General features: G+C 36.4%; 1 protein-coding gene across 3 annotated transcripts in view; it reads left to right on the top strand.

The window, feature by feature from the left end:
* The window catches only part of LOC125229565 (leucine zipper putative tumor suppressor 2 homolog), a 192,084-nt gene that overhangs the window by 151,361 nt on the left and 13,381 nt on the right, over window positions 1–27,342 (top strand). For 2 of the 3 annotated variants that reach the window (XM_048134441.1, XM_048134443.1), the window contains 2 exons: window positions 20,209–20,356; window positions 20,947–21,064. In XM_048134441.1, coding sequence (XP_047990398.1) covers window positions 20,209–20,356; window positions 20,947–21,064 — 266 coding nt within the window. The remainder of the gene's footprint in view (window positions 1–20,208; window positions 20,357–20,946; window positions 21,065–27,342) is intronic. The other variant, XM_048134442.1, reaches the window with a different exon arrangement.

The following is a 27,342-nucleotide window of genomic DNA, read 5'->3' on the forward strand; positions in this document are numbered from 1 at the left end:
TAAGAACTCATTTTATAATCCCTATCCTTACTTTTAAACGTTATTTTGTAATAGTAACATTACATAATATACTTAAGTATCATACCATTCTCAAATTGTTTGACCTAATATTTATCGTACCTACCTAGTACCTACTCCATATCACATACATAACAGCAAAACCATTTATTTAGCAACACATTTCCCACAATTTTAACAAAAATAGTTTATCGTACCTTTTCAAACAAATCTCCATTCAGCTTCGCCCCTTTATTAATTGGTTTTCAGTTCCATGTCACGCATATCCAAAAAAAGTCTTAACATCCAAATTAAATACTTGCAAAAGGCAACCTTACATTGAGTCCATAAGCTCGATGTATCTCCTAACTTTTTTTTTTTACCGTGCACTATTTGTGCGCATCTGCGTGCCGCGTGCCCGGTGACCCCTTAATTGTCATTTAAGCCGTGTCGATACAAAAAATGTTTTTTGACCCGAAAGAGGGTGGAACTGGTTTAAATGCGCCAATATTATTATTATCTGTGGCATGCTGGTTGGTTTGAATATCAATTACATTTTATTGTAACCTAGCCATTGTATTTTTACATTCGGTACAAAAAGCTTGACATATTACATTTTTATTTGGGGATGTTCAAAAACCAGTAATTATGTTTTGCAGCCAGTAATAAATGTTGACTAATTTTCTGTGATATATTTTCGAAAACTGTCTGATATAATAGTAATAAAATCACACTAAACTTTATTTATTTATAACTAGCTTTTGCCCGCGACTTCGCTTGCATTAGAAAGAGACGAAAAATAGCCTATGTCGATCGCCATCCCTTCAACTATCTCCACCTAAAAAATCACGTCAATTCGTCGCTCCGTTTTGCCGTGAAAGACGGACAAATAAACAGACACACTTTTCCATTTATAATATTAGTATGGATAAACAGGAATATGGCAAATAACTTGTTCAAATGACTTGCCCGAATATAAAAGCACTGGCCGAAACCGATTTTTTGCTGCAATCCAAAACCTACGGCCGAAACCAAAACTTGGTACCAAAAATACAATTTCGTCGCAAGTGTCGCAACTGAAAGGTTCGCAAGTTTTTTGTGCAAACCGAACGTTCTGCCATCCCGAGTTTATGACGAAAACCTCCCGAAAACGAAACTTCGACGAGACATAACACAATACATATGTTACAGGTATGTACCTACTTGTGATACTATAGTTAGAGTTACCTACTTCTTTTTTTACCGGAGCAAGACGTCTTGCGCACCCATATTTGTATTATATGCGCTTCATAGGACGACCGCGATTTGCATTTGTGAGTTACGGTTGCAAGTTTGTAGCATACAGTACGTAAATAAAACTTAATAACCTAACCAAAGATATGTTTAGAAGAGACTGCATACTGCCATTGCCATACCTGCATTGAGGTGGTGAAGAGGGAAATATTGGTGGAGAAATCCAAGTAACCAGTGATCCAGCGAAGGAAAGTACTCATTTTCGCTAAAATCTCTGCCTGGAAGGAAAAATACAGGATGACCCCCAAATAAGAAAACATTTATGATATATTGATATCTCAAAGTACGAAGCACCGTTATCATTTATTTATACATAGTTTTAACTTAAGACGACTTACTTCATTTCTGAGGAGATTATAATTATAGGATTACAATGTATTCAATAAGCATCTATTTGTATTAGATAATTTCACTTGTATTAATGATGTATACCGATACCGCTCAGAAAGTAAACAATAAATATGTTGAATGTTATAACACTTATAACTAATAATGTTTAGGTTAAGATAGTTGAAATAAGGAAACTGTAAGTCTACAATATTAGTACTTTACATTGTAACAATTAGACTTATATTGACCGGGATATATATAGACCGTGATTACCTTTTTTTTTTATAAAAAAAGGTAATCACGGTCTATATCCCGGTCAATATAAGTCTAATGAAAATAACCGTGAATCATTAAAAACTCTTATTGTAACAATTGTCACAATATGAGACTGTTTGTTTCTTAAGAAATAAAATAAAAATCGAACGACGAATCGGCCGATTGTGTGTGGTTATATAGCCACAAGCGCCGCTGTCGCTCGATCAAAGACGTTGCTTAAATCATCTGTAAAGGTGTACAAGGCCTAATGATGATGGCGATGATGATGATGGTGATGAAAATAAAAAAATAATAACAAAAACTGTCCATGAAAAAATATCGATTAATATATGAAAAACATTTAATTTTTTGACCAAAGACGAGCAGTCCTCACCTGAACTCGTCTCTGTCGTACTTTCCCTACAACTGTCTCAGATGCGATGTCCTTGTAGCGAGATGTTAATCTTAATTTACGACCCTCGTTACAATGTTACACAATGAGCTGGTTGGCAATGTTGGCGGTCATAAGGCTATGGACTGGATGGAGGCGGAGCGAGCAGACTTTCATAAGGAAGAGATAGGTCTTTACTTTCGGTGTATAAATCCATCAAGCAAGTAAGCAAGAAGCTCCAAGTAAGTTTTCATTTAAGCGTTTATTACGCAAGCACTTGCTAAAACAAGAATTCGAATAATATCCATCAATATTATATGTATTTATATGTAATATTTTAAATATTTATTATAAATATCTATTTATGTAAAAGTATGTGTAGTATATGCTGTATATGTATATATATAGTTTGCTTTTCTTCTTAGTAAATCACCTTTTTGTTTTCTCTGCACCATTTGTATTGAATCTCTGTTTGGCCCTATGGTTGACTGGTAGAGAATGCCTTTTGGCATTAAGTAAGTAAGTTTGTGCAATAAAGTTTAAATAAATAAATAAATCTTTGGTTTTTAAAATAATTCTTACCACTGACGTAGCGGGTAAAATGACCTAATACGGAGTTTTAGTGCGATAATATGATATCAACATGATGCAACATATCAAACGTTTTTTTTTTCAACGGATTTTTGATCGTGATCAGATTCATTCTGCCTATTCTATCACTTGGCGTGCCGACAACCGTATGTTGCTGTAACGTCATATAAGTGCTTAACTTTTTCTACCCGCATCAAACCCTAATTAACTACAGAGCAGAGATAGTCCCAAACGCTTACTGTTGAATTCAAAGCTGGTTGTAAATATGTTTTCTGCGAAGTGATAAATAATATGCGAGAATATAATTAGGTACTACATTAAAATTGATTTAAACTGCGAACAGAGAGTCAAAACAAGTAAAAAAGTAACAAATATTTTAAAGCTCCCCAAATACTTTAAAAATACTCGCATGAACACCTAATACTCCACTAATTCCACAGTGGCAAGCATAAATACAGTAATTAAGCAAAAAATGATTCCTCAAATTTGGCAAAGCCTGAGAATTGGCCTGGGGCGGTTTCCAAACGGTCCCCAAACTATTCTGTGCGTGATGCTATGTTTGGAGTTCGGTGTAAGGATATTGAACTTTAATATTTACCGTAGCATTGCAAACATCAAGCAATTCTTCTAAAACAGTGCTTTACGCTGTCCCTGAAACGTTGGAGGTCAGTTTAGTGTACGCGATTGAGTCCCTATCCTTCTAAAACTTCAAAAAAATATGTTTTCTATTCCAATTTTGTTTTATAAGAGTTAACAATTTGTGTATAGGTTTTTGACATACAATATAAGGCAAGCCTTTCGTAAGTAACATTATTTTTAAAGGTCCATATTGTTCAATCAAATGTTGTATTATATTATATCGTTGTCTATATATATACACAAGCCATCTTGAGCTTACCGTGGGACAATCTGTGTAAGAATGTCTTATACAAAATAAATAAAATGTATAAAAAAAATCAACTTTAATTGATTCTGCTTAGAGGCGATTAAACTGTCAAATCTTAATTTATAGCAGTACCTGATAGTACTATTGGTTTCGGTCTCAAATCATGCATTTGCTGAATGTTCCCTTTCCAAACTAGACTAAAACCGAAACTAGATTTCGGCTAAATATCCGGTTTCGGCCATTTACTGAAAATAACCGAATAATGATAATATGCAGATTTCTGTGACTACTTTCCACGCCCAAATAAATGCTCGATACGATTTCATTCACCCAGTTGCTTAGCATTCTTCCTGATACGATTAAACACGTGGCCCGAGCGTGGGAGATCGCCGAAGGCGCATTACGATGCCATTCACGCAGTTTGAACCTTAATCCTTTGACTTGAGGACTAATAATATTCGACTGAATGTTGACTGAACTTAAAACAGTCAACTGACTGAATTTAAATCTTATTTTAAAGTTGTAAAGGCTTCTTAATGAGAGTAAGTAGATCCTTACAAATACGCTCTTACTTTGTGCGAAAATTACTGCCCTGATGTATAAAGCATCCGTCACGCTTTAGCAAGTATGTCAGTGTGAGAGTGACAGATGTCTTATCCACGTGGATAAGTGATAAAATTGTCAGCATGATATGGCGGCTGATGTATACTTTCTTCCAATATATTAAGTAAGTACTAGCTTTTGCCCGCGGCTTCGCTCGCGTTAAATTAGAAAATTGCGAAACGCTCCATACAAATTTCTACCCCCCCCCCCCCATTTTAGGAAAGTGGGAGGTTAGAAAGAGATAAAAAGTTGCCTATATCTCCTCTTAAAGAATTACGTCAATACATCGCTGCTCCATTTTTCCGTGAAAGACGGACAAACAAACAGACTTACACCACTATAAACTGAAATAGATGACCATACACTAAAGAAAAAGCGAGACCCGGGTTCGATTCCCGGCTTCGCCATCGATCGTTTTTCTTTAGTGTTATGGTATCTATTTCAGTTTATAATTTATATATAGCAGTGTTACTACTTAAAAAAAAAAAAATCAAAAAATAGACTTACACACTTTTTCATTTGTAATATAAAGTATGGATAATCAGTAGATTTAATTAATGTTATTTCCTACTGCAATGCGCCTACCTGCTTCCCAACATGCAGATTGAGATTTTTGCAATGTATGACACATGCTCTGCCTACGTTACATTCCGAATTCCGACTGCTTAAATTATATCTTTTGGCTGTTAGAAGTATGGAATTGATATGATAATTTTATTAGCTAAGTTGGCTATTATGGTAGGTGTCAGTGAGCCATATGATTCTGGCCAAAAATGTGTGACTAACATAATTTATTTAGCTGTCTACTGTCATATGCAAAAATATCTGAACACACTATTTATGGTATAAACTGGAATATATATCATTCACGAAAGAATAACCTAACCACATAATTAAAATTTTGAAAAACCCCCGACCGCGACATAGTTGACCGATTTTCATGAAACACGGCTAAGAACACTCCCGACTAACTCAGCTTTCAGACAAAAAAAAAACTAAATCTAAATCGGTTCATCCGTTCGGGAGCTACGATGCCACAGACAGACACATACACAGACAGACAGACAGACAAACAGACAGACAGACACGTCAAACTTATAACACCCCGTCGTTTTTGCGTCGGGGGTTAAAAAAGAGAATAACATTAGACACAGAGAACCTCCTATAGAGTGGCAGTCTTGTATATTTGGTTCGCGATACGAGTCACCAGTGTTTGGGGTGCGAGGAGCGGGCGTCAATCTGTAAAGTCCTATAATATTTATTATTATTATTTATTATTGGTCAACGGCAGGTACAGGATCTTGGCGTCAGGTACAACCGGCCGTAAAACTTATAGTCAAAACCTACTCCTCGTTCAAATGATGAAAGGCAAAATAAAGAAAGTGAATATAGCTGCTAGGGCGTCCCCCTCAAGCGACGACATCAGTAATGTGTTAAGCGCGCTGTGATTGGCCGTTTCAAGGACGGCGGGCAGTCGCGCCAGATGAAAAGGGACAGAAGTATGACTGTCCCTCTACTGACGCGTAAGTGGCCAATGTAAGTTGACCTATGCCGGCTCTGAATAAATTATAAATATGACTTATTTGTGGAATGTAATGCCGTCTGTTTTTAAATTTGAGCTTCTTGTTACCTTTCCACACCATTTCACACTACAGGTGGACATCTTTAAGGCATCAAAATACCCTTTTCCAATTTTTTTGTGCGAAAAACACGCGCTGCTTTCGGGTCTGTTACTTGGTCGATACTGATCGGGCACGGCGAGCGCCCGCGCTTATATCAGTGCAAATACTAGGAAGGCTGGCGACCGCGAGTCGTCTTGTAATAGATGTCTATAGGGGTTGGTCTGTGACATTAGATAATTTTCGCCGGCTGGATGGACTAGTTGTACTTGTAATTAGAGATGGGCCGAATATTCGGTATTCGGCATATTCGGCAAGTTTTTCAATGTTCGAATAATTCGGTTGCATTGCCGAATATTTACCGTATAAACAAAGTAAATAACTAATGAAGATCTTACGTATTCCATTGGAGCTCCTATTTTAGTAGCTTTCTAAGGATCTACTAAAAAGAGATAATTTACCTACGCGTCAAAATATAAATACAATTGTTTTGTAAAAAAGTTGAAAAACCGTAGTTTAAGAGTTGAGAAGAGTTCAGAGTTGTTTTAACTAAGTTTTAGTTATCCATTAAATCATAAAAACATAGTTGTAGTTTGTAGTGACATATTATTATGTAATCGCAATCATTTAATAGTTTTAATGAACATCCCCTTTAAAAATATGGCGTAACCGAATATTCGGCCAAATGTTAATAAAAAAAAATAAATTAAGAGCTGAACCGAATGTTCGGCCGAATATTCGTATTCGGCAAAGTCCATATTCGGCCCATCTCTACTTGTAATGATCATGTTAGCTAATTAAGTTGAAAATCCCAGCTCGCCCTCCAGTGGCCTTGGATTTGTTCATACAAATATGTTAATGCAAATGAATTCGACTGTACCTACAAGTACAGTCACCAACAATAATATATGTTACTCTCAGAAGCCCGCAAAAATATGTGACACACTCTTTTTGAACTACGGCTACACTACATATAATATGTCAGATATTTTTGCGGCCCTCGTTGGGTTGGTGCAGTATTTTTGCAGGTACTCAGTAGTTACTCGTAATTTATAATAGAAACGAGAAAAGATAAACCTTAACCTAAATAAAGTGGGCAGGAAAAACGGTACTTTTAATCTGTACAAGTAATCGAATGTTAAAATATATGTTAGCAATTATAGCAGTATAAATCTTAGCATTGTGAAAGCACAGTAATAATTAGAATCGGATATAACTGCGCTTTGTGTTTGTTGCTTGCCTAATAAATATAATAAATAGCAAGTTTTCCTATCATATCTATGATACACTGTAATTAGACAGTATATTGATTTCGTACGAATAACAAAACTGGTCAAAAGGTTACCATCCTTTATTACTTAATGGGGACAGTATTTTTTTCATACAAATTTATATACAATACAGTGTGGTAAGATAAGTGGGGCCCTAGAGGGAAACTTAAATCCTTACGCTAGCTCATTTTACTTAAAGAAGACATTCATTTATTTTTAAAAAGAAGCAAAAGCGCATTAAAAGATTTTCTAAAACTCACTTGCCGAGACTCGAACTAACTAAAAGAAACATTTTTTTTAGGCAAGTGGCGGCCGTTTATATTTCCCACACCCTGCGTCATAATCTTTTGTGCCCATCCAATAAGCGAAAATTAGCGTCTATTTAAACTGTAAAGTCATAATACTGCATTTCCTACATATAGTGTGTAAATGTATGAAGTGGAGAAACAGGTACAGCTAATAGTATCTAATAAGCGAAGGTCCGCGATAAATCACTGAGCCACCCAGGGCGATGTAGGTTAACCGCAAGGGCCTAGGGATAGCCAACATGACAATGGATTTCTTGAAAGTTGTCAGTTTCTTCATCATTCATCATCATCATCATTATCAGCCTATCCTCGTCCACTGCTGGACATAGGCCTCTTCTAATGCACGCCACTGCTCCCGATCTTCAGCTAATCTCATCCAGCCAACACCAGCCAACTTGCGGATGTCGTCGCTCCATCTTGTCACAGGGCGTCCTGCACCACGTTTACCGAGTCGCGGTCTCCACTCAAGAACCTTTCGGCTCCACCGACCGTCTGTCCTGCGACTAACGTGACCAGCCCACTGCCACTTCAATTTGCTAATCCGGTGAGCTATGTCGGTAACTTTGGTTCTGTGACGGATCACATCATTTCTGATGTGATCCCTCAGAGATACCCCGAGCATAGCCCTCTCCATAGCTCGTTGAGCGACTTTGAATTGGTGGACCAATCCAGCCGTGAGTGCCCACGTCTCGGCACCGTAGGTCATTACAGGTAGGGCACACTGGACGAAGACCTTCGACTTGAGTCAGTTTCTTCACTCTTCCATAATACTGCGATAGAAACAGATCGATCCGTTTCGCATTCTGAAAATGGTTGTCATTTTGGCTAGGCCGCCAAGGTCGATGTAGGTTGATCGTAAACCCTAGGCTTTTTATTGTCAATTTGCCACAGAGAATTGGCGATATAGTTACGTCTATTAGACGTCGGAACAATTTTTTGGGCCCTGAATACGATTTGACATACGACATACCTACGAATATCTGTCTCACTGGTAGGAAATGGATACAGTCGATACAGATATTTAGAATGTGTATTCAGTTGGCAGTTGGCAGTTCCAATGTTGTTGGTCATCACATTCCGACCGAGTGATTAAATATAAAGTTGATAGCAATATCCCTTATCAACATCAGCTTGCGCTCCGTTTATGGGTTGAGGAAAAGCAGCCATCAAAGGTATCAAAACACGTAAAAAATGTCTATACTTACACTTGATGTTTTATTACGTTTGGTGGCTGTTTTTGATGTATGAAAACCTAGACACTCGGCTCTCCGATATCGACAAGGGATGCAATAAGTGACTAAAATCCGCGAGAAGAATGATATAAAGTTAACGTGATGCCTCAAGTATCTTTGACAATAATAATATCGTTCACAATGGGTCATAAGGTCCAGCAAGAAATTGCCAAAGAGTTTCCCACGATTGACAGACTAATCCCGCAGCCATCTTTGGCGTGGGATTAATCTGCTTTCGGATCTTGTTTAACAGGACCCATTCCAAACGCTTGTACTCTTATTTACTTCTTTGAGCCAGTGTAAAGGCGACCTCAAGGCTTCGTAGAACCAAGGAAGGAAGGCAATCCCATACAAAAAATGTACCCCTGAAATGGCATACAATTCATGGATAAAACTAAAAAGAAAGTGGCAAAAATCAAATTTTCACCAATGTTTGTGCGTCTTTTTAATCTATTTTAAGAACAAACATCATATAATTTCATCATTTTGATATCCTGACATCACTTCAATATACATTTTGAAAAAAAAAAAATATTGTAGGCCTCATCAGTGTAGTTATGATAGTATTTAATAGGGGGTTAGCGCCCCCTATTAAATGGAGGTACGATGCTTAGTATGAAGATTGTCAATCCTTTATAAATCATCCTTGATGATAACAAAGGTGGTCATGGTCACATAGATCTCAGTTCTTGGTTTACTAAAAGCAACAGCTCAGTTGCCGAGAGACATAACATCTTAGGCAGGATACAAGCGCAAGCGCCACTCCTTTTGGAGAATGACGTACACGCCTCTGGCTTCCTTATAAGATACAACTTTCTGATGAAGAAATATCCTGTATCTAAGATTATCTAAATCAAAATACAAGCTGAATGAATTTTTGTTATTCTTGTTTTGGAGTTTACTAGTACTAGTAGGTATAGGCTACTTTCCTTCTAGTCGAATCAGCTTCTTTTGATAAAAATATCAAAACGAATTTGAACGATTTACTGAACTGGAATTACTTATTATGAAATCGACTAGAGTGACGTCACGGTCAACTCATTTACTTTATAGTTTAAATACACTTCTTATTAAATAAAATACAGGTATCTTTATTCTAAAGACATAGTATGAAGTGGTTAGTCTATAACTCTGACTGAATATACCTACTTACTCTGTAAAAGTGAAACACATGATTAAGTAGGTACCCAATATTACTTGCTTATCCTTAAAATAAAATATGTATGTTATACCATATACGAAATAAAGCATTCAGATAATGAGGACAGCAGTTATTTTTTAATCCTATTTATTTAGAGTTATAATATAGAGCAACCACCTCATACATATATGTCATAGATTATAAAGATACCTATAGCAACGAAACTTTTAATCCTTTGTTAAAATACAATAATATTCTGTTTCTATTATCTTTGATTATAAAACACGGAACACTACCGTATCAAATCTGATAAAAGATAATGAAGAATAAAATTAAAGTGTCTTAACCCATATGTGTCCAACACATATATTTTTTCCCCTATTTTACTACCTCATTCTCCTGCTTATTAGCGTGTTTTCAGCAGTGGGTCAAAAACGACCCAATGGCCATATATGGGTCAATAAACTCTCATTTGAAGGTGGATACTTTAAAGACATTTTTTTTTTCAAATAGAAAACTCTTGTACAATCTCAGCCAAACTTCTAGCTACGATTTCTTTGAATGGAAATATGTTTTTTCATTTAGGTACATACTATCCATATTATCCGTATCTAACCATAACTATTGCAATACAACGTAATAAATCACATTTCGTAACTCTACTTTAAAAGCAAACGCAAACTTTGAACTATGTCTCAACAAATAAACCTTAAAATATTTTACGTTTACCCAATCGAATCTTAAAGTAATTTGTAAATCGCAAAAACTATTAATAATTTGAATCAGTATAAAAACACGAGTTCGCAATACCGCCTACGCATCCGTTTAACATATTATCTTGTACTATTGTGTGCCTACTCGCGCAAATCTATTGTTATGAGTATTGCAATAAAAGATGTGCATTAATTATTCTCGATTTGTTTAGTGAAGCCTCTTTAATTTTATCAGATACATTCTTAATCATGAATTTAAAATAAAGGTTGTTCCAATAAAGGTTATGACAAGATTGAATCACTCTTGTATTTTAGTTAGGTTATTCAGTGTTCATTATATGAAGCCTTAAGTTTTAATTAAAAAGATCGACTGAGAGAAAGGTTTTATTTTTAGATTATTTTTCAGTAGTTATTACATAACATTTTTTATCTACCTAGGTAACAAAAAAAGACAAGAGAAGTTTCTCGAACTATCGATGTTCGAATCAGTAGGTATTGATGTACCAAATTATTTGGTTAATTAATGTGTTTATGTTCTAAAATATTATTGTAACATCCTGTACGTACCATGGTAAGCAAATAAATGATTTATTTTATGATTTTATTTCAAACAGAGATCCAAAAAAAGTCCTGTAGACTGCTGATGCTGTTTAGAAGAGATAGAGAGCTTTAGTTTTACTTTTAGAGAACACTGTTTTGCATTGTTTGGCAACATGGCAAGGCAGACATTGTTGATCAATTTACGGTATATTTATGTCTGATATCAGCAGTTCTCTAAAAGTTTGTACAAAAATTAAGGAAAAGTTAATTTTTTATTTTTATACCTTTTTTGTTACCGAGATTTATTTCATGAATTGAGATTTTAGTATTTTTTATTTGGTCATTAAGGTTCAATAGTATCTATATTTTCTTAATTATAACAATTATCCTGTATATATCTTACGAAAGTCGACTTATATCACTAAATGTTGGACTGTTGGTAACAAAATAGGATCAATTAAAATTTGCTGACGTGGCTATGTAGGTACAAACTTTTTGAGAACTGCTGCTATATCACGGTGGCTACCAGGGATATTAAATAGGTACCTACGTAGTAGCTACACGTGTATAAGAATATCTGGAGTGACATCTACAATGTCTTCACTGAACCGACAACAATCTACAGTCCACAGATTATCCCCCATTCTAGGAAACTAAACATTGTAAACGTTCCCGTCCCGCTTTTTCTCCGTTTAGCGGTTTTGTGGGACTCTCATTCACATTGCATAACGTCTTAAGTACCATGAAATCTCTAGTTAAACACGCCTTTTTAGGAATAAGAGTACTCAATACTTCGATGCTCAAAGTGACTTAAGCGTCATCTATTAATGATTGTCGTAGTTATTTAGCAGTTTTTGTGTTGGCTTGTTCGACATGGCTGCTCGCTCGGTATTTCTGACATTTGTCGTTGGACTCCGCTTGATTGATCTGTTGGCACCTTGGCAGCTATAGTAGACTGAGACTAGCCTTAGTAGGCTGCCTATAAAGTCTTTACACATGTTATTTGCAGTTCAGTTTTCAAACATCTCAAAAGCGTTAAAACAAAGCACAAATCCCATTGAGCGTTATTATTACAAACGAAATCAGATTTACTACCAAACAGAAAGAAACAACTCAAAATTTGTATCAAACTATTAAACAGCAGTTCTCGAAAAGTTTGTACAAAAATTAATGAAAAAGTTAAATTTGGTTTTTTTGTTGACAAGATTTATTTAATGAATTGAGATTTTAGTAAGTTTTATTTGGTCATTAAGGTTCTCTAGTATCTATATTTTCTTAATTATAAGTATTATAACAATTATCCTGTATATATCTTTGAAAGTCGACTTATATCACTAAATGTTGGTAACAAAATAGAATCAATTAAAATTTGCTGACGTGGCTATGTACAAACTTTTTGAGAACTGCTGTAAAATATATTAATTGTGTGATAAAATGCAACGTTCTCGTTAGTTTTTAAAACTCGAGAGGGCCTTTACTTGATAGTGTGGTAAAAAAGCTATTTGAAAATTTTCTAAATAAGACAAATTCAATTGAAATTGCCGGTTTGGCGTTAATGCAGTACTTTATTACGGATAAATATGCAGTTATGAAGCCATGGCGTAATGATATCGAATTAAGTCCAAATAGGCGTGTGATTACGAATATTACGATACAATTGCACTGAATTATCCACTGTAAAACAACTGTATTGCTTCTAACCGCATATTAATACAGTTAGTACTGGTGTGTGTATTATATTTTTACGTCTATGTCGATAATAGTAACCACAATTCTATGAAGGTATTTCTAATAAAAATAATATTCACTCTACTCTCTTTCATTTTCATTCATTCTTTCGGTTGCTTATTACAACCAGCAATAACGCAATTTTTTTTCCACACCCTTAATTGCTTTTGGCACTGAAACTTGAACAACTTTTGGGAATGCAGACGTGAGGTAACCTACTCATTGTATGTACTATCAGCTGCAAAAATGCATGGCGAATTTATCAATGATTTCATTCATAATTTCTCCATGCACTTTTGCAGCTGATAGTACATATAATACTGCCCTGCTAAGCCGAGTGGCGCTATCTCAAAACCAAATAATTTTGAAAATGGAAGTGTAGTTATTAGCTGTGGATTTTTGTTTGAGATAGCGCTTTTCGGCTTATACTTCGTTTCTTTTAAGATTAGAATTATCTGTCAAACGGGTAAACAAAGAAGCAGTGGTCGTAGACCTTCCTTCTTCGATTTCGGCCGATACCACTGATTTCTTGGAACTTATAACTTATAATACTATGTACATAAGTTCCAAGAAATTGTAGGTATTTGTATAATTGTACATATGTGGGTAAGATTACATTCACATGGAATAAAGCAGTCTCAGCTCGTAGCCCGTGTTTGATTCACGACTCCTAAACTAGATACCTTAACAGAAATCAGTGGTATCGGCCGAAATCGAAGAAGGAAGGTCTACGACCACTGCTTCTTTGTTTACCCGTTTGACAGATAATTCTAATCTTAAAAGAAACGAAGTATAGGAGGGCAGAATACCTATGTAGGTACCTACCTATGCATATGGATATTTATCACTTTGCTGTCAACGCAGCATATTATCTTTCCTATCCGTGTACCTATTGAAGTTATTTTTTCCGTCGTTGCCCTTTCCTCATTTACCCATCCATATCAAGCACTAACGCGGGTGATTAACTGTATAATAGCATTAATAGCTATGAAGAGCTGAAATACCAAACATCTAGACGTCAATAATACAACTTAGAGCTTGTACCTACAGCCTGTCTCAGACGTCAAAGCAAGGCTAAGCACGCGTACCTATAACATAACATTAGATCGTCTGTTAGGCCTTACATATTCCTTCCTTGTATGTTGCTCTTGTGCCTAATATTTATTTATTTATTTAAACTTTATTGCACAATTGGAAAAAAAGTACAAATGGCGGACTTAATGCCTTAAGGCATTCTCTACCAGTCAACCATATAGCCAAACAGAAATTCGCGAATGTGGGTGCAGTGAGAAAAATAAATTTAGAAAGCATGACAACTATTGACAAGTATAGCAATATAATACCACTCATTCTTTATTGCATTAGCCTTTCCCTAAACCTCAACAGTTAAAATATTGCATTTGACAGCTGTTTCGAAACACCCAAAATTCTCTCACGTCTCTCTAAAATTCTCGCCTAACCTCTCAATTTTGAAACCCCGGATATACTATAATTTGTTCATTTTCGAATGCCAAGATCACTGTACTATCAATTGAAGCGACGTGACCGAGTCAAGCTCAGTTCTAGGTTAGCGAAGTAATTGAGCAATATCTTTGGAAAGAAAGAATGACGTAAGCGCCTATGGAATCTGTATGTAGTTGAGCTGTTGTTTATTGGAGGGTTGAGTGCGGTTTGATCTTTGCCGCTTCCCATGGAATTGAGAATATGAGTCAGCCATACACTGAGACCACAGAACGACTATACCTAGCATGGCCTGCTCCTAAAGTCCAAAGTGTTTTATTTGCAAGTATATGTCAAACTGATTACAGTGGTGGTAAACAATATGATATATGTAGCACTATACTCTGCCTGATGGCGTACAAAAACTTCATTATGTCCTTACATACTAACATGCGAAATTGATTTTACGTAACTATATTCAACATAAATTGGGAAACTGAGTAATAATTAGTTATAATATAATTAATATTGAAATTCATATCAGGCCGTGGGCATTAAAAATTATGTAGCAAAAATTCAGAAATAGAATAAAAACAATTATCAATTAAAAATGTCAATAGTTTACGTTTAAATTCATTTAAGGGTAACATTCTAAAACTAACAGGGAATTTGTTATAAATCTTACTAGCTAAGCAGAATACACTTTTGCGCATTAAGGCAGTTTTTGCGAAAACAGGAAATAGATTCTGAGGGTACCTGGAATCTCTAGTAAATACCTCGGAAACCGTCCTGAATAGTGTTGGGTTTGTTTTAATAAACATCATAATTTCAAAAATGTATAGGCACTATGAAGTACTTATGTACTATCAGCAGCAAAAGTGCATGGAGTAATTATGAATGAATTCATTGATAAATTCGCTATGCACTTTTGCAGCTGATAGTACCTACATACAACGTTTACTGACCGAATTGATTAGTTAATTACAATAGGTAGGTATACAATTTTTCTTAAGCTGTAGAAGATAATATACAGTTTTTATTGACCACGAATTATAATCTAAGTAAGTTACGTACATATATGTATAAATATCGTATTTAAATAGTTACAATAATCAAATCACACGTGCGGTTTACGACAGCCTTTGCGATTTGCGTGTTACCAAATTACTTAAAATAACATTTACAAATCAGACACATTTGAGTAACAACTCGAACATATTCACATTAAAAACATATACGAAATGAAATGAAATCCATTAGTTCCACTCAAATTGCCACTGTTTGCGAAAAACCAAAGTTAAGACCAACTTAAGACCAAGTTAAGACAAAGTTAAGACCATATCAACCTAAATAGTGCTACCGGCTCTTTATATGGTTGACTTTATTTTCGCGCACGTATGTGCGTGGGCGTAAATTACTTTAAATTTTAGGCACAAGAATATAAAAATCAACTTTGGCGCGATCTGCGTGAGGTCAGGCTTCTTGGCTACTTACAGTACTTACCGTTTGTATTATTTGCTTTTTATTACACGTTATACGCAATCGCTGTCGTATTTATTTTAAAACGACAAGCTAAGTTTTTTTAAACCTAAACCTTTTGAAAGCTAGATTTTTTTCTAAATTCAATAGATTCAGGAGACGTCCTGGGAGATGCGCATAGAGCCGATGCGAATATAACTCGTAATACAGAATTTTGGAACTTTAATGAGATACTATATAGTACCTAGGGGTAAAAAAACGGTAGGTAATGATGTCCCGGGACGCACGCAAAGGCATCACCCGCTAAATGTAAGGATTAAAAATAGTTATTGGAATCGAAAGTGAATTAGAGGCTATAGGGTGAAAAAATCGGACACTTGCCTAATAAAGCTGTACCTACAAGACAGGAGATACGTCCACGCAAGGGCCCGACATCACAACGAGGATATAATAGTAGAAGGACAACACCGACACTATGGTTATTATTCTTAGATAAAAAAAAACTTATTATAAAAGAGCTTTAAACCTATTTCTCCACGGCAGAATCGGTGCTATGGTTAACGGAGGCAAAAACCCTCGCTCCGGGTCTTGGCTCTCGGTCGGAACTCGGCAATTTATTGCAACTTCTGATCGCAGATAACAACAGGACGTCTGAGTAGGGCATAAGTACTGTGCTTGTTACAAAGTACTTCGTGGAACCCGTTTAAAACTATCTAGAAGACACCTTATGAAAATAGGTGATAGACGGTTGGTTGTACCCACAGAACTTAATTTAGATAGAAGAAACAAATTCATATATTTGTATAGAGGCCGAGCGTGTCAAATTTTGTACTGAAGTTGATTCTTGCCTGTAATTTTAAATATGTCTCAGGCTCTTGATTGTTCATAATTTTTGTGTTGTTGCAATTGAATATCACGTAACGAGGCATTTTTTATGTTTTGGTTGACTTCAACTTACAAAAATTGACGCCCGAAAGCTGCAAGCTGCGAGTAAAGACGGACAACTCAGTGGATTTCACTGAGTTCATTTGACACGCTAAGTAGATACGTTTGCTTGATCTATGGTATAATTATATGACATCTGTGGTTGTACCTACTTTTATGTAGGTATCAGCAGCGGCTGATCCATGAAATTGATTACTAGATTAGATTAGATTAGATTAGAATTAGATTAGATTAGATGTGTTGCCTAGCAGAAATTTTCACCAGCCGCCATTGGTAGGTATGTCTAATGTAGCTGGGACATTAATGATTGGGATTTGTCTGAAGTGTCTAGAGTCGCATGGCCAGCATAACCAAAATGTCACTAAGTTTAATTCACTTCGTAAACTGATATTTAACTAGTAAGTGACCTTTCTTATATGGAGAATACCTAGTGATTTAATTAAATATCCCGCATTGAAATATGCACCATAGCAAAATGATTTCATTAAGGTTCAAATATCATTCTAATGTCCGTGTACATAAAATTGACCTGTAACCTATTACAATGTTTCAATTTTTGAGTTATTATGGCACAATGCACTATTCATTACCCACGAATAAGTAAATAAGCCTCATATACTCGGTAGTGTCGTAAAAATGACCTTTGTCGTGTCGTGTCGTGACATTTGTCGTCCGCTGCGTACCAAATGTCAGATCCGTGCGACGACTAACGAGATACTCTACGATTTAACTACGATCAGAGATCACACGCACTAGACGTAGCGCATAACGAATCTGCGACGCTCCTAAGTGCGTTTTCACATTATCCGATCCGATATCGGATGTCGGACAAATATTCTATACATTATAGGCGCCAATTTGGATTTTTGCCATTGTAATCTTTCCGACATCCGATATTGGATCGGATAATGTGAAAACGCACTAAAGCAACTATAGTTTTTTCAACGATGAGTTCTGTGACACTTTAAAAAATATTTTGCTTAATAACACTAAGTTCTCGCGTTTTGTACACATTATTTAAAGTCACAAACAGGTCGAATACGATTAAATAACATTATTTACCTTTTTCCAAAGTTTTGGCCAAAATTCGGAAACGGAACGGAAAAAGAGGAAAGACATAACAGAACACAAATAAAACACATCAAACATTTGCAATTACCTCTACAATGAACGCGACCATATCATCTGTCACCCCTGCCTGCAGCACCTAGTGCACGGACGTATAACTAAAGCATGGAATATTGCGAATTGCGATGTCTGTATTAATTAGTCAATCCCTAGATTAAATCAGTAACGGAATGAACATCACAATCGTACTAGTAATGCGAAGGCAACAATATGACGTTACTCGCAGAAATATTTCGCTTGTGCTTATTATACCGCTTTGATTGTCAAATCCCCAGCAATTCAAATAGAGATTTTATCTCTTGCCCGCCCATTGACTGTGAAATAAAAAGTATTAAAACCGCATTTTAGATTAGGTACTCGAGTATTCTTTTACGCTTCATTTCATTTCATGCTAAATCTGTAGGAGTTGATCTATGACTGAGATTTTAATTCGGTTAAATTAGGAGAATTGGGCATTGTTGCAAAGGTTAGCATGAATTATGTAAGTTCATGTTTTAAATTGCAGATTTATGTCATGATTATTTAACACAAGCTTATTTAGTACAAGCTTTGCTAGTTTGGGCACGTCTGCACGCGTGCGGTCCGTTTGTTAACGTAGGTAAGAATTTAGAATGGCGGCGTTTTGTGAACATCAAAGGAGTGAGCCTTCTGTACTTGTACTATTATATATTCTGTGGTTTGGGGCTAAGTTGATAGTGTGTAATGTGTCCCTAAATATTAATGTATGGGATGGTATGATCTTCTTATATCTAACCTATGCTGTGCGTAATAAAAATTGAAAATTGTAATATTTTCATCCTTAAAAACGAAAATACCCCATTTAGCTAATATATTTAGTTTGTTATTAAAGGCAATATATTTAATATTAAACATACGGTTTAATAATATCGCTCATAAATTCATTTATTTACCGTCAAGCGTGAACATTAATTTAAAAGGTACTTAATGTGCGTATCCAAGCTGTTTCTGGTATAACTAATCTAATAGCACTAAAACTTGAGACTATAAACTGTAAAATATATAAATAAATCTAAATGAAGGCTTCGTAAATTTATATTACTTATAATGAGTTATACTTGTACTATATGCATATGTATTCTGTAGTCACACACAATGTGTGAGTGTTTAAAGTTGTTTACAAACAGTTTGTCTCATTTAAAATAAGATAATTTATATTATCAAATATAGAATTCAACGATTCAATTATTTGTAAATATTTATTTTAAGTTACCTTTTATTAAAATGTTTTATGTTTGTTTTAATACGTCAATAAATATTTTGTCTACATATCTCTATTCAACGATGTTTTTATTGTTCTCCATTAACTTGGAAATCTGAAAAAAAACACGGTGTATGTGTATAGGTAGTACTCACCCCACTCCATAAGCCAGATTTTAATAGATAACCTAATTGAATTAAAGAAGTTTTCCCAATTTTTTGTTTTTTAACCAAACTCGTGTTTTTAGGATCAGATTTTTTTTCTTATACATTGGGTTGGCGACAGTCGATCCATCTAAAATATCAGTTTGTTTAAATGTTCGGTGTTATATTTGGCCTTTTATAAAAAAACCATTACGAATTAATTGTAATTGTTCCTGAAATTGCGTTTAAATGACAAAAAACCTTGCCAAATCCGGTTATTAACAATAGTTTTGGTTTTTGTCCTGCCAGTGGTTTGATACCGATTACTCTAGCCAATGTCATTAGATACGCTAACACGCTAGACTGAATTACACTAATATTGAGACCATAGCGTATAAGTGGAGCGGGTAACTTAAGTGGATAAGCGGAGCTCTCTATGCCAAAATAATGATTATGATTAAAAGCACCGAACTCTGTTATGTTGAAAGTTTTCTTAATGGTTTTACTTTTTTTGACATGTTTTTTTATTACTTTGCTCATATGTAAATATTAGTTTTAATTTTTACCACTCATATGCTTTGTGTAACGCCGTGGCTTGCATGGGCGACGGTCGCGCGATGGTCGCGCGACGGCGATGCGATGCATACGAAATCACACCTTATCGATATAGAAGTAGACGATGTGATCAGACGCGACGGCATTGGTCGCGCGACGGTCGCGCGACCGTCGCCCACACAAGACACGGCGTAACTATTACGAGCTGTCACCTTTATTTCAGTTAATACAGTTTACTGAAAAATATCAATCACATTTTAAAATGTGACTCTTGCCATTCCTAAAATAAACCGTCATCTCCTTGCGTTACCCCGGCATTGGCTACAATTTATGGGAGCCTGGGGTCTGCTTTGACGCCATTCCTAAAATAAATTACTAACATTCTTTTCCGTTTGTTTCAGGGCAAATCAGTGATCCGTCCGATCGCGTTCAAGCCGCTGGGCGGGCGCCTGTCCGCGGGCGGGGAGCGGTATGGCTCCACGCCGGTGCTCGCGAGCCGCCCGCCGTCGCACATGACGCTGTACGGCAGTGAGTACAACACTAGACACAGTATGTATTATGGAATTTTGATATGGCATCGTCATCGTCATCATCAACGTCATCATCATTATAACTAAAGTCTGGTTGGTGTTTCATGAGACCATAGGCCAGTCATTTCTACATCATCGCGTCTTGATCATATTTTATTTTGTCTTTTTAAGCGTGAATCATTTTTGTCGTAAAAATATATTATGTATGCATGCAAAATTCATGCTGAACTGGTTTGTGGTGAAGAATCTGCGTCAGTTTTCGTGACCTTGCACTAAATTCATCATAAGTTGTATTCTTGAATTCATGATCGTCATCGCCATGTCACCTCACCCATTACTTTATTAAATATTTAAACCATGATATTTAATTGTAAGAAAAAAATATATTGGAAATCAAAATCAAATTTGAAAAACACATTTGTTTACTAATATTGTCTGGATTCCAAAATAATTTAGGTTTAAATGATTTAAATCTGTGTCGTTGTCAGAACAACGAACAGTCCAAGAAGAGGTTCCCTTTACTTTTATGTCTCTCTTCCAAACCTTCAATTCTTAACTCACTCGGTATTTTATATCATATTATATAAAGTTCCTGGCATACATTTCCAGGCTCATCAGACGTCCGTGAAGCCCGCTGGTGCGGCTCTCCGCAGCCCGCGTCGCTCTCCGCTCTGCCGCCCGCCTCGCTACCCACTCCGCTCCACCAACGCCACCACTCTGCTATTGTGTGAGTAACCTTATACTGATAGTTATAGCTTACGGAGTTTAGTACATTTATAACGCGTTGCATGAAATATATACCTGTGTATATTTTACTTTGGAAAAGTTAGAAGGAAATGTGAGTGAAGCAGTTTATACATGTATCTACTGGGTGGATGTGTAGGTAATTTATGTTTTTGATCGCGGCGTCAAGACAATTTAGAAGGGTTATAAACACATACGTAAAATATTCTTAACATATTTACTAAAAAAAAATAAGTGTAGGCAGATAATGGAGCAATGTTATAGTTTATGGTCATTTACTTAGTTCGTTGTTCTTTTTTCTGCTTATTCGCTCACCCCCACGTAACGCTCCGCTTAACAAAACGCTAAACCTTTACAATTACGCACCTACCCTTATTTAATCATACCTATATTCCTAGCGCTAAATTATTTGTTACGATTCTTCTCGTAACCTCTGTTATCAATTATTTACCGAATTACGTGATGTTGATTAATAGTTATGCCTTACTATGTATGTAACAGTAATCTGCCCGTAACTCATTACTACATTAGTTCACGGATTTACTGTCTGTTTATAAGAACTAAGACTAAATGGAAATAGTTTTTCATTTTCAAAGAAAATGAAGAAACGGTTTTCTCATTTCACTAAAATATTTTTCTTGAAATTCAGCATTTTGTTTATTAAGGGCCAGTTGCATCAACCACATTTGACAGACACATCATCGTCACGCAGCAGATGCTGTTTATGGAACTTCCCATACAATAAAATTTGACGAACGCTTTAACGGTGATAGACGGTTTGATGCAACCGGCCCTAAAACGCGCTAAATAAATTATAGTATTTCATGCAACAGGCGTTTAAAGGAGATCAAAAAAGACGAGTGGCGTGGGTAACAATTTGAGGCGAAGCCGAAAATTGTTATTAAGACGCCACGAGTATTTTTTGACTCAGTTAAACACCGTTGCATACAATACTTTTTCTACGACCATGCACTTACTTTTGAATAGTTTTCTAGAATAACTTTCGTGAAATTCGCACTGTTTAAAAAATAAATTAATTAGCTGACGCCTACAGGCATGTACTCTTTTGGTAGAAAATAACAGAAAAATTGCAACTGTCCTGTGGTGCTAGAGTGACTAGTTTTTACTAGCCACTCTGAGCTTACAATGCGTAGGGTGTACAAAAACAATCATAATATCTTCTGTAGGTACTATACTCCCAATTATAAACTATACCTACAGCATTTACGACCGTGTGGCCTAGCGCGTAGTGACTCTGCCTGCTAAGCCGCGGTCCTGGGTTCGAATCCCGGTAAGGGCGTTTATTTGTATGATGAGCACAGATACTCGTATTTGTTCCTGAGTCATGGATGTTTTCTATGTATATAAAAGTATTTATATATTATGTATAATATGTATATCGTTGTTTGAGTACCCACAACACAAGCCTTCTTGAGCTTACCGAGGGACTCCGTGAATCTGTGTAGATATGTCCTATAATAATATTTATTTATTTCATTCACGTAGACGCGTACTTTGGTTCATATCAAAGGTTAGATTTGACAAATCTGTGCGCCAATGATCTTTAAATGTAATCCTCTTCTAGTTTAACGGGACGGTACAGTCGTGCAAACAAATGGACGGTCAGCGGTTGACAACAATAGGCAGATAAGCGATAAACCACGAGATCGTCACGCCGAGATTGCGCTAACTGTACATCTTTACTATTTGTTAATACGCAGTCCTTACCATATGATAGAGTTAGTAATAGGTATTATAGGTATTATCATAGGTATTATACTTGTACTTTTATACATTCTGTGGTATTATGTAGTGTGTATTTTTGATATTAACTAACCAGATTAACTAACTATCCAGAGTTTAAAGCCACAAAGTTTAGCGCTACGAACAATACAAGTATTTTAAGTATGCCCTACCAAAGCGAAATTAATTTAAAAAAATGTGCAATGTATTGAGTGCACCTATTTAACATCTGTAAGACACGGACCTATTGATAGTCATTTTACGCCAAGTGAGCTAAGTCGACGTATTGAACAAAAAATATTTAATAACCTAACCACAAAATTAAAATTTTGAAAAAATCCCCGACCACGACATAGTGGACCGATTTTCATGAAACATGGCTAAAAACACTCCCGACTAACTCAGTTTTCAAACAAAAAACAAACACACACACAGACAGACAGACAAACAAACAGACAGACACGTCAAACGTATAACACCCCGTCGTTTTTGCGTCGGGGGTTAAAAATAAATAGCAATACATTCAAGTGTACTCAATTGTTTTGTATGAAAAAATAAAAGTGTTATTTTTCAATTACATCATATGAAAATATATGTTCCCTACGACTTACACTAATAACGCTTTAAATATGCAGTAATATCAAATATACACACTGTAGACATCCTCATTCCACTACCCCTGGTAAGGCCGGGCTCGAGGCATAGAGGCGTCGCACACGGCCATTAGTGACCTGCGTAGGTGGGTTGCCCGCTCCTCGACGCCCATGGATGCCTGAGGGGGGCGCTCCAGGCCTCAATAATGGCGGCTTCTTCTGCAATTGCCCTGTCGAGGCGGGCCAGCGACCACCTGGGGAATTTGTCACCCCTTCGGGGGCCGAGGTTAGGCGGTGATCCTCTGTGAGTCTGGGAGACCCTCATGCGGATGTAGAGGTGGTCCGAGAGGGTCTCCTCGTCCTCTAGCACCCTCCAGTCGGCAACGTGGGCCATCAGGGAGGGGGTCGCGAGGGACACATCAACGATAGACCCCCCGTTCCAACGGACGCACGTTTGCGTGTGGCCCCGATTGAGGATGCACAGGTCCACCGTCGCCGCCCAGTCCTCGACCTCGGCTCCCCTAAGGTCGGTATCGGGACACCCCCACGCCCGGCTCTTGGCGTTGAGGTCCCCCAACACCAAGACATTCCACTACGGATCCTCTGTATACTGAGATTACTGAGGACGCCTAACCTAAAGAGGACCTAACTTTGACAACTTTCATAAAAACAAATAGTTTTGACGATACATAAAGAACAGCAGACTTGACTGGTTAATACTACCCTATTTACTTTGATTGCTTGGAACAATAAAGTCTAGAAAGTAAGTGCGCCAACCGAAGTGAAGCCATTTAATTTTGTGCCGTCATTCTGAGTTGGTTTAACTTTACTTTTCACTATTGAAATAGCGAAGATTGTGTCTGTTTCGCTTCGCCTTTATGGGGCCCTAAACAGGTCAACTTTAAGACCCCAGATTTCTAAAGATTTGTAGAGTTTTAGTATGTACTCTTTTTCATAAACGATAAGATAAAACATTGTCAATACTGCAATGTTACTTTTTATTTTAGGTCACTTCGCAAGATGAAAATATTTGTCACATTTACTTTTTGAATCGGCCTCCATGTTAGTACATCTCCATTCAGTAGTTATATTTTAGTACATATGACAAAGTAGCGAAGAGCAAGCGGATTTTCGACATATCAGTGTGCGTACTGCGTAGCAGAATGCACTAACTCACGAAACGCTCACGATGATATCTCTTTCGTAGCTATCTGTCTCTATCGCTCTTGTATATTGACGCGACACGCGACAGAGTCAGACTACATTTCTGCGGCGTTTCGGTGGCGTTTCGCGTCTCAGAAATGCCATTCGGCTACGTGACCAGCATTGCAATACAGCGAGGAAATACCGCTAGCGTCCTTGATATGCGTCAGTAAAAGTTCATCATTCAATTGTATGCTTAGTCTTTATTTCAATAAGTAAATAAATGTTTTGTAAATTAGTTAGATAAATACGAATCACTACAACTAGTCATACCCCATACCCCTGACGTTGCGAATCCGCTTACGCTATGTCGGTCACACCGATTTGTCCGCCGGTATGCGGGTTCAATCCTTTAATTAACCTCTGACACGTAATCCCGGTCTGTAGGCCGCAAGCAAACCCTGTAACCATTACCTGTTAGGGGTTTTATACACTGTAGACCTAAGGCCATTTTCACATTATCCGATCCGACATCGGATGTCGGAAGGATTTCAGTAGAAAAATCCAAGATGGCGCCTGTAATGTCTGGGATATCGGTCCGACATCCGATATCGGATCGGATAATGTGAAAACGCACTAACACCAACGAGATAGGTGACCCGTTTTTTTTATACACTATTATACGATTTTTAGGTTTGGTGGTTTTTTGTAGATTGTGGACATTGTGGTCAGTAATTTTTAATTTATACACGTATTTATTAGTAATCAAATACATTGTACACGTAATTTATTTATATACCGGAAAGGGAGTTGTATTGCTATTTGCTATTGACGATCTCCCGTTTTTATATCCTCGAATTCCAATGGCCAATTTTTGCATTTTATATGCCTTCCATGCACAAGCAGTGACATGTTTTTGCGACTGCATACATTGCAACAATGTTAGTTAATTACCGACTTCCTCTAGCTGAAACTCTTGTGTCACTTCTCTGAAATTCAGAATTAATACATTTCTTTCAGTCAGCAAAACCTGATACATGCACGCACCTTTCTTCCTAACGGACATATTTTTTCCGACTTCTTACATTTTCACAGCGCTGCATGCCGCTTTCCTTACTAAAACTACTATCATTTCCCTGAAGTCCAGTAATTTATGCCAGTGTTTTCTGCACATTGGTGACACAAAAAATGTGTTTTTTTTTTCTTTCTTCCTTACATACCTACGATTATTTTCCTAACATGACAAGTTTACTAATTGCTGCTTTCCTTACGCTAAAACCAGTAGCTGGGTATTTTCACGAGAACAACCATACTTTTTTAAGGCAGGTAACTTTTATGTGTTTCCTACTCAGAATCACGATCTACGGCAAAAAACAAGAGATAAAAAAATGGTCCCAAAATTTTCTATTATTTTGCATAAATGCACTGTAACCGCTGTAAAACGTGTTTGGCTTTTTTTACCTAGTAGGATCAAAAAGGCTCGTGTTTCTGAGTAGAAAAAACATTAAATCTACCTACCTATTTTAGAAAAAAAAGTTTTTTACTTTTTTTTTCGCTAAAATGCCCAGCTTCATTTTACGCAATAACGTTTTTTTTACTCCGAATATAGAAAACCGACGTTTTCTCCTGTCTTCCTTACAAAATAAATAAATAAAATAAATAAATAAATATTGGGGACACCTTACACAGATCAACTTAGCCCCAAACTGAGCAAAGCAATACAAACGTTAGTTACTTATAATTTTTACGACGTCTATTAATTGCCGTTTCCCTTACTGAAAACGCTCATTTCTCTGAAATCCAGTAACTTCATTTACTTATTTTACGAACGTTTTCCGCGCACCGGAGACACAAAAACGGACTTTTTCACGGAACGCTTGATTGCCCACATTTGCGAGCGTGACTGTACCTGGCCATTTCTCTATTAACGCTTCCTCGCATGTAAGTAGGGTTGCTACTTCCTATTTCATAAACCCTGTTTATTTGTAAGTTCTAAGTTGCTTTCCTACTTAAAACCTCCTAATTTCCTACCTAAATTAAAATTGGTCTTATATTTTGACGTAGGTCAAGGAAATATCTGTCAATTTGAACTCTCTATTAAAACAATCATTTTCGCTAAACTACGTCCATATTTATCATGCTTATTTAGCTCTTGTTCAAATTACCTAACTCCGATGTGTTAATTTTGCCTCTATGCATAAGTTTTCATAGGCAATATTTAAATGACTCCAACACAATGGAATGTTCACTCCAGAGATCTACTCTTAGTAATCCTAAACTCTCCAAACGTTTTCTGACAAGTTTCCAAACAAATTACAGATAAAAAAAATCGAAATAAGATTTCATATATTAAAAGAAAAAAAACATGATTAGGTACAGATGGCTAAGATAAGAGGATAGGAAAACCCATCAACTGATAGCCCTAAACCAAACAGCATAGACAATCAAGAGTTACGTGAGCACTATAGAATGGCGATTACGTTTTATAATTAGAGGAGTCGCGTGAGCACGGGCCTTTACAATTCATGAATGAGTGCGTTGCTGGACTGGCTGGGCCTCTAAAATGCTGCGAGATTTCTAAGACGAACAAGACTAGCAGTGTTCAGATAACGGTGACGAGTTGTATAGAAAGATTTATATTGATAAGTATATGTATTTGGCTTACATATGTTTGCTGAAAATAACGAGATCTTAGGATTCTTGTACGAGAAATGTGCCGTGATCAGGTAAAAGGACCACATTGTCACATAAGTAATTATATTTTTAAAACAATCAAAGCAGA

This window comes from Leguminivora glycinivorella, chromosome 9 (genome assembly GCF_023078275.1).
Source record: "Leguminivora glycinivorella isolate SPB_JAAS2020 chromosome 9, LegGlyc_1.1, whole genome shotgun sequence".
Taxonomy (NCBI): Eukaryota; Metazoa; Arthropoda; class Insecta; order Lepidoptera; family Tortricidae; genus Leguminivora; species Leguminivora glycinivorella.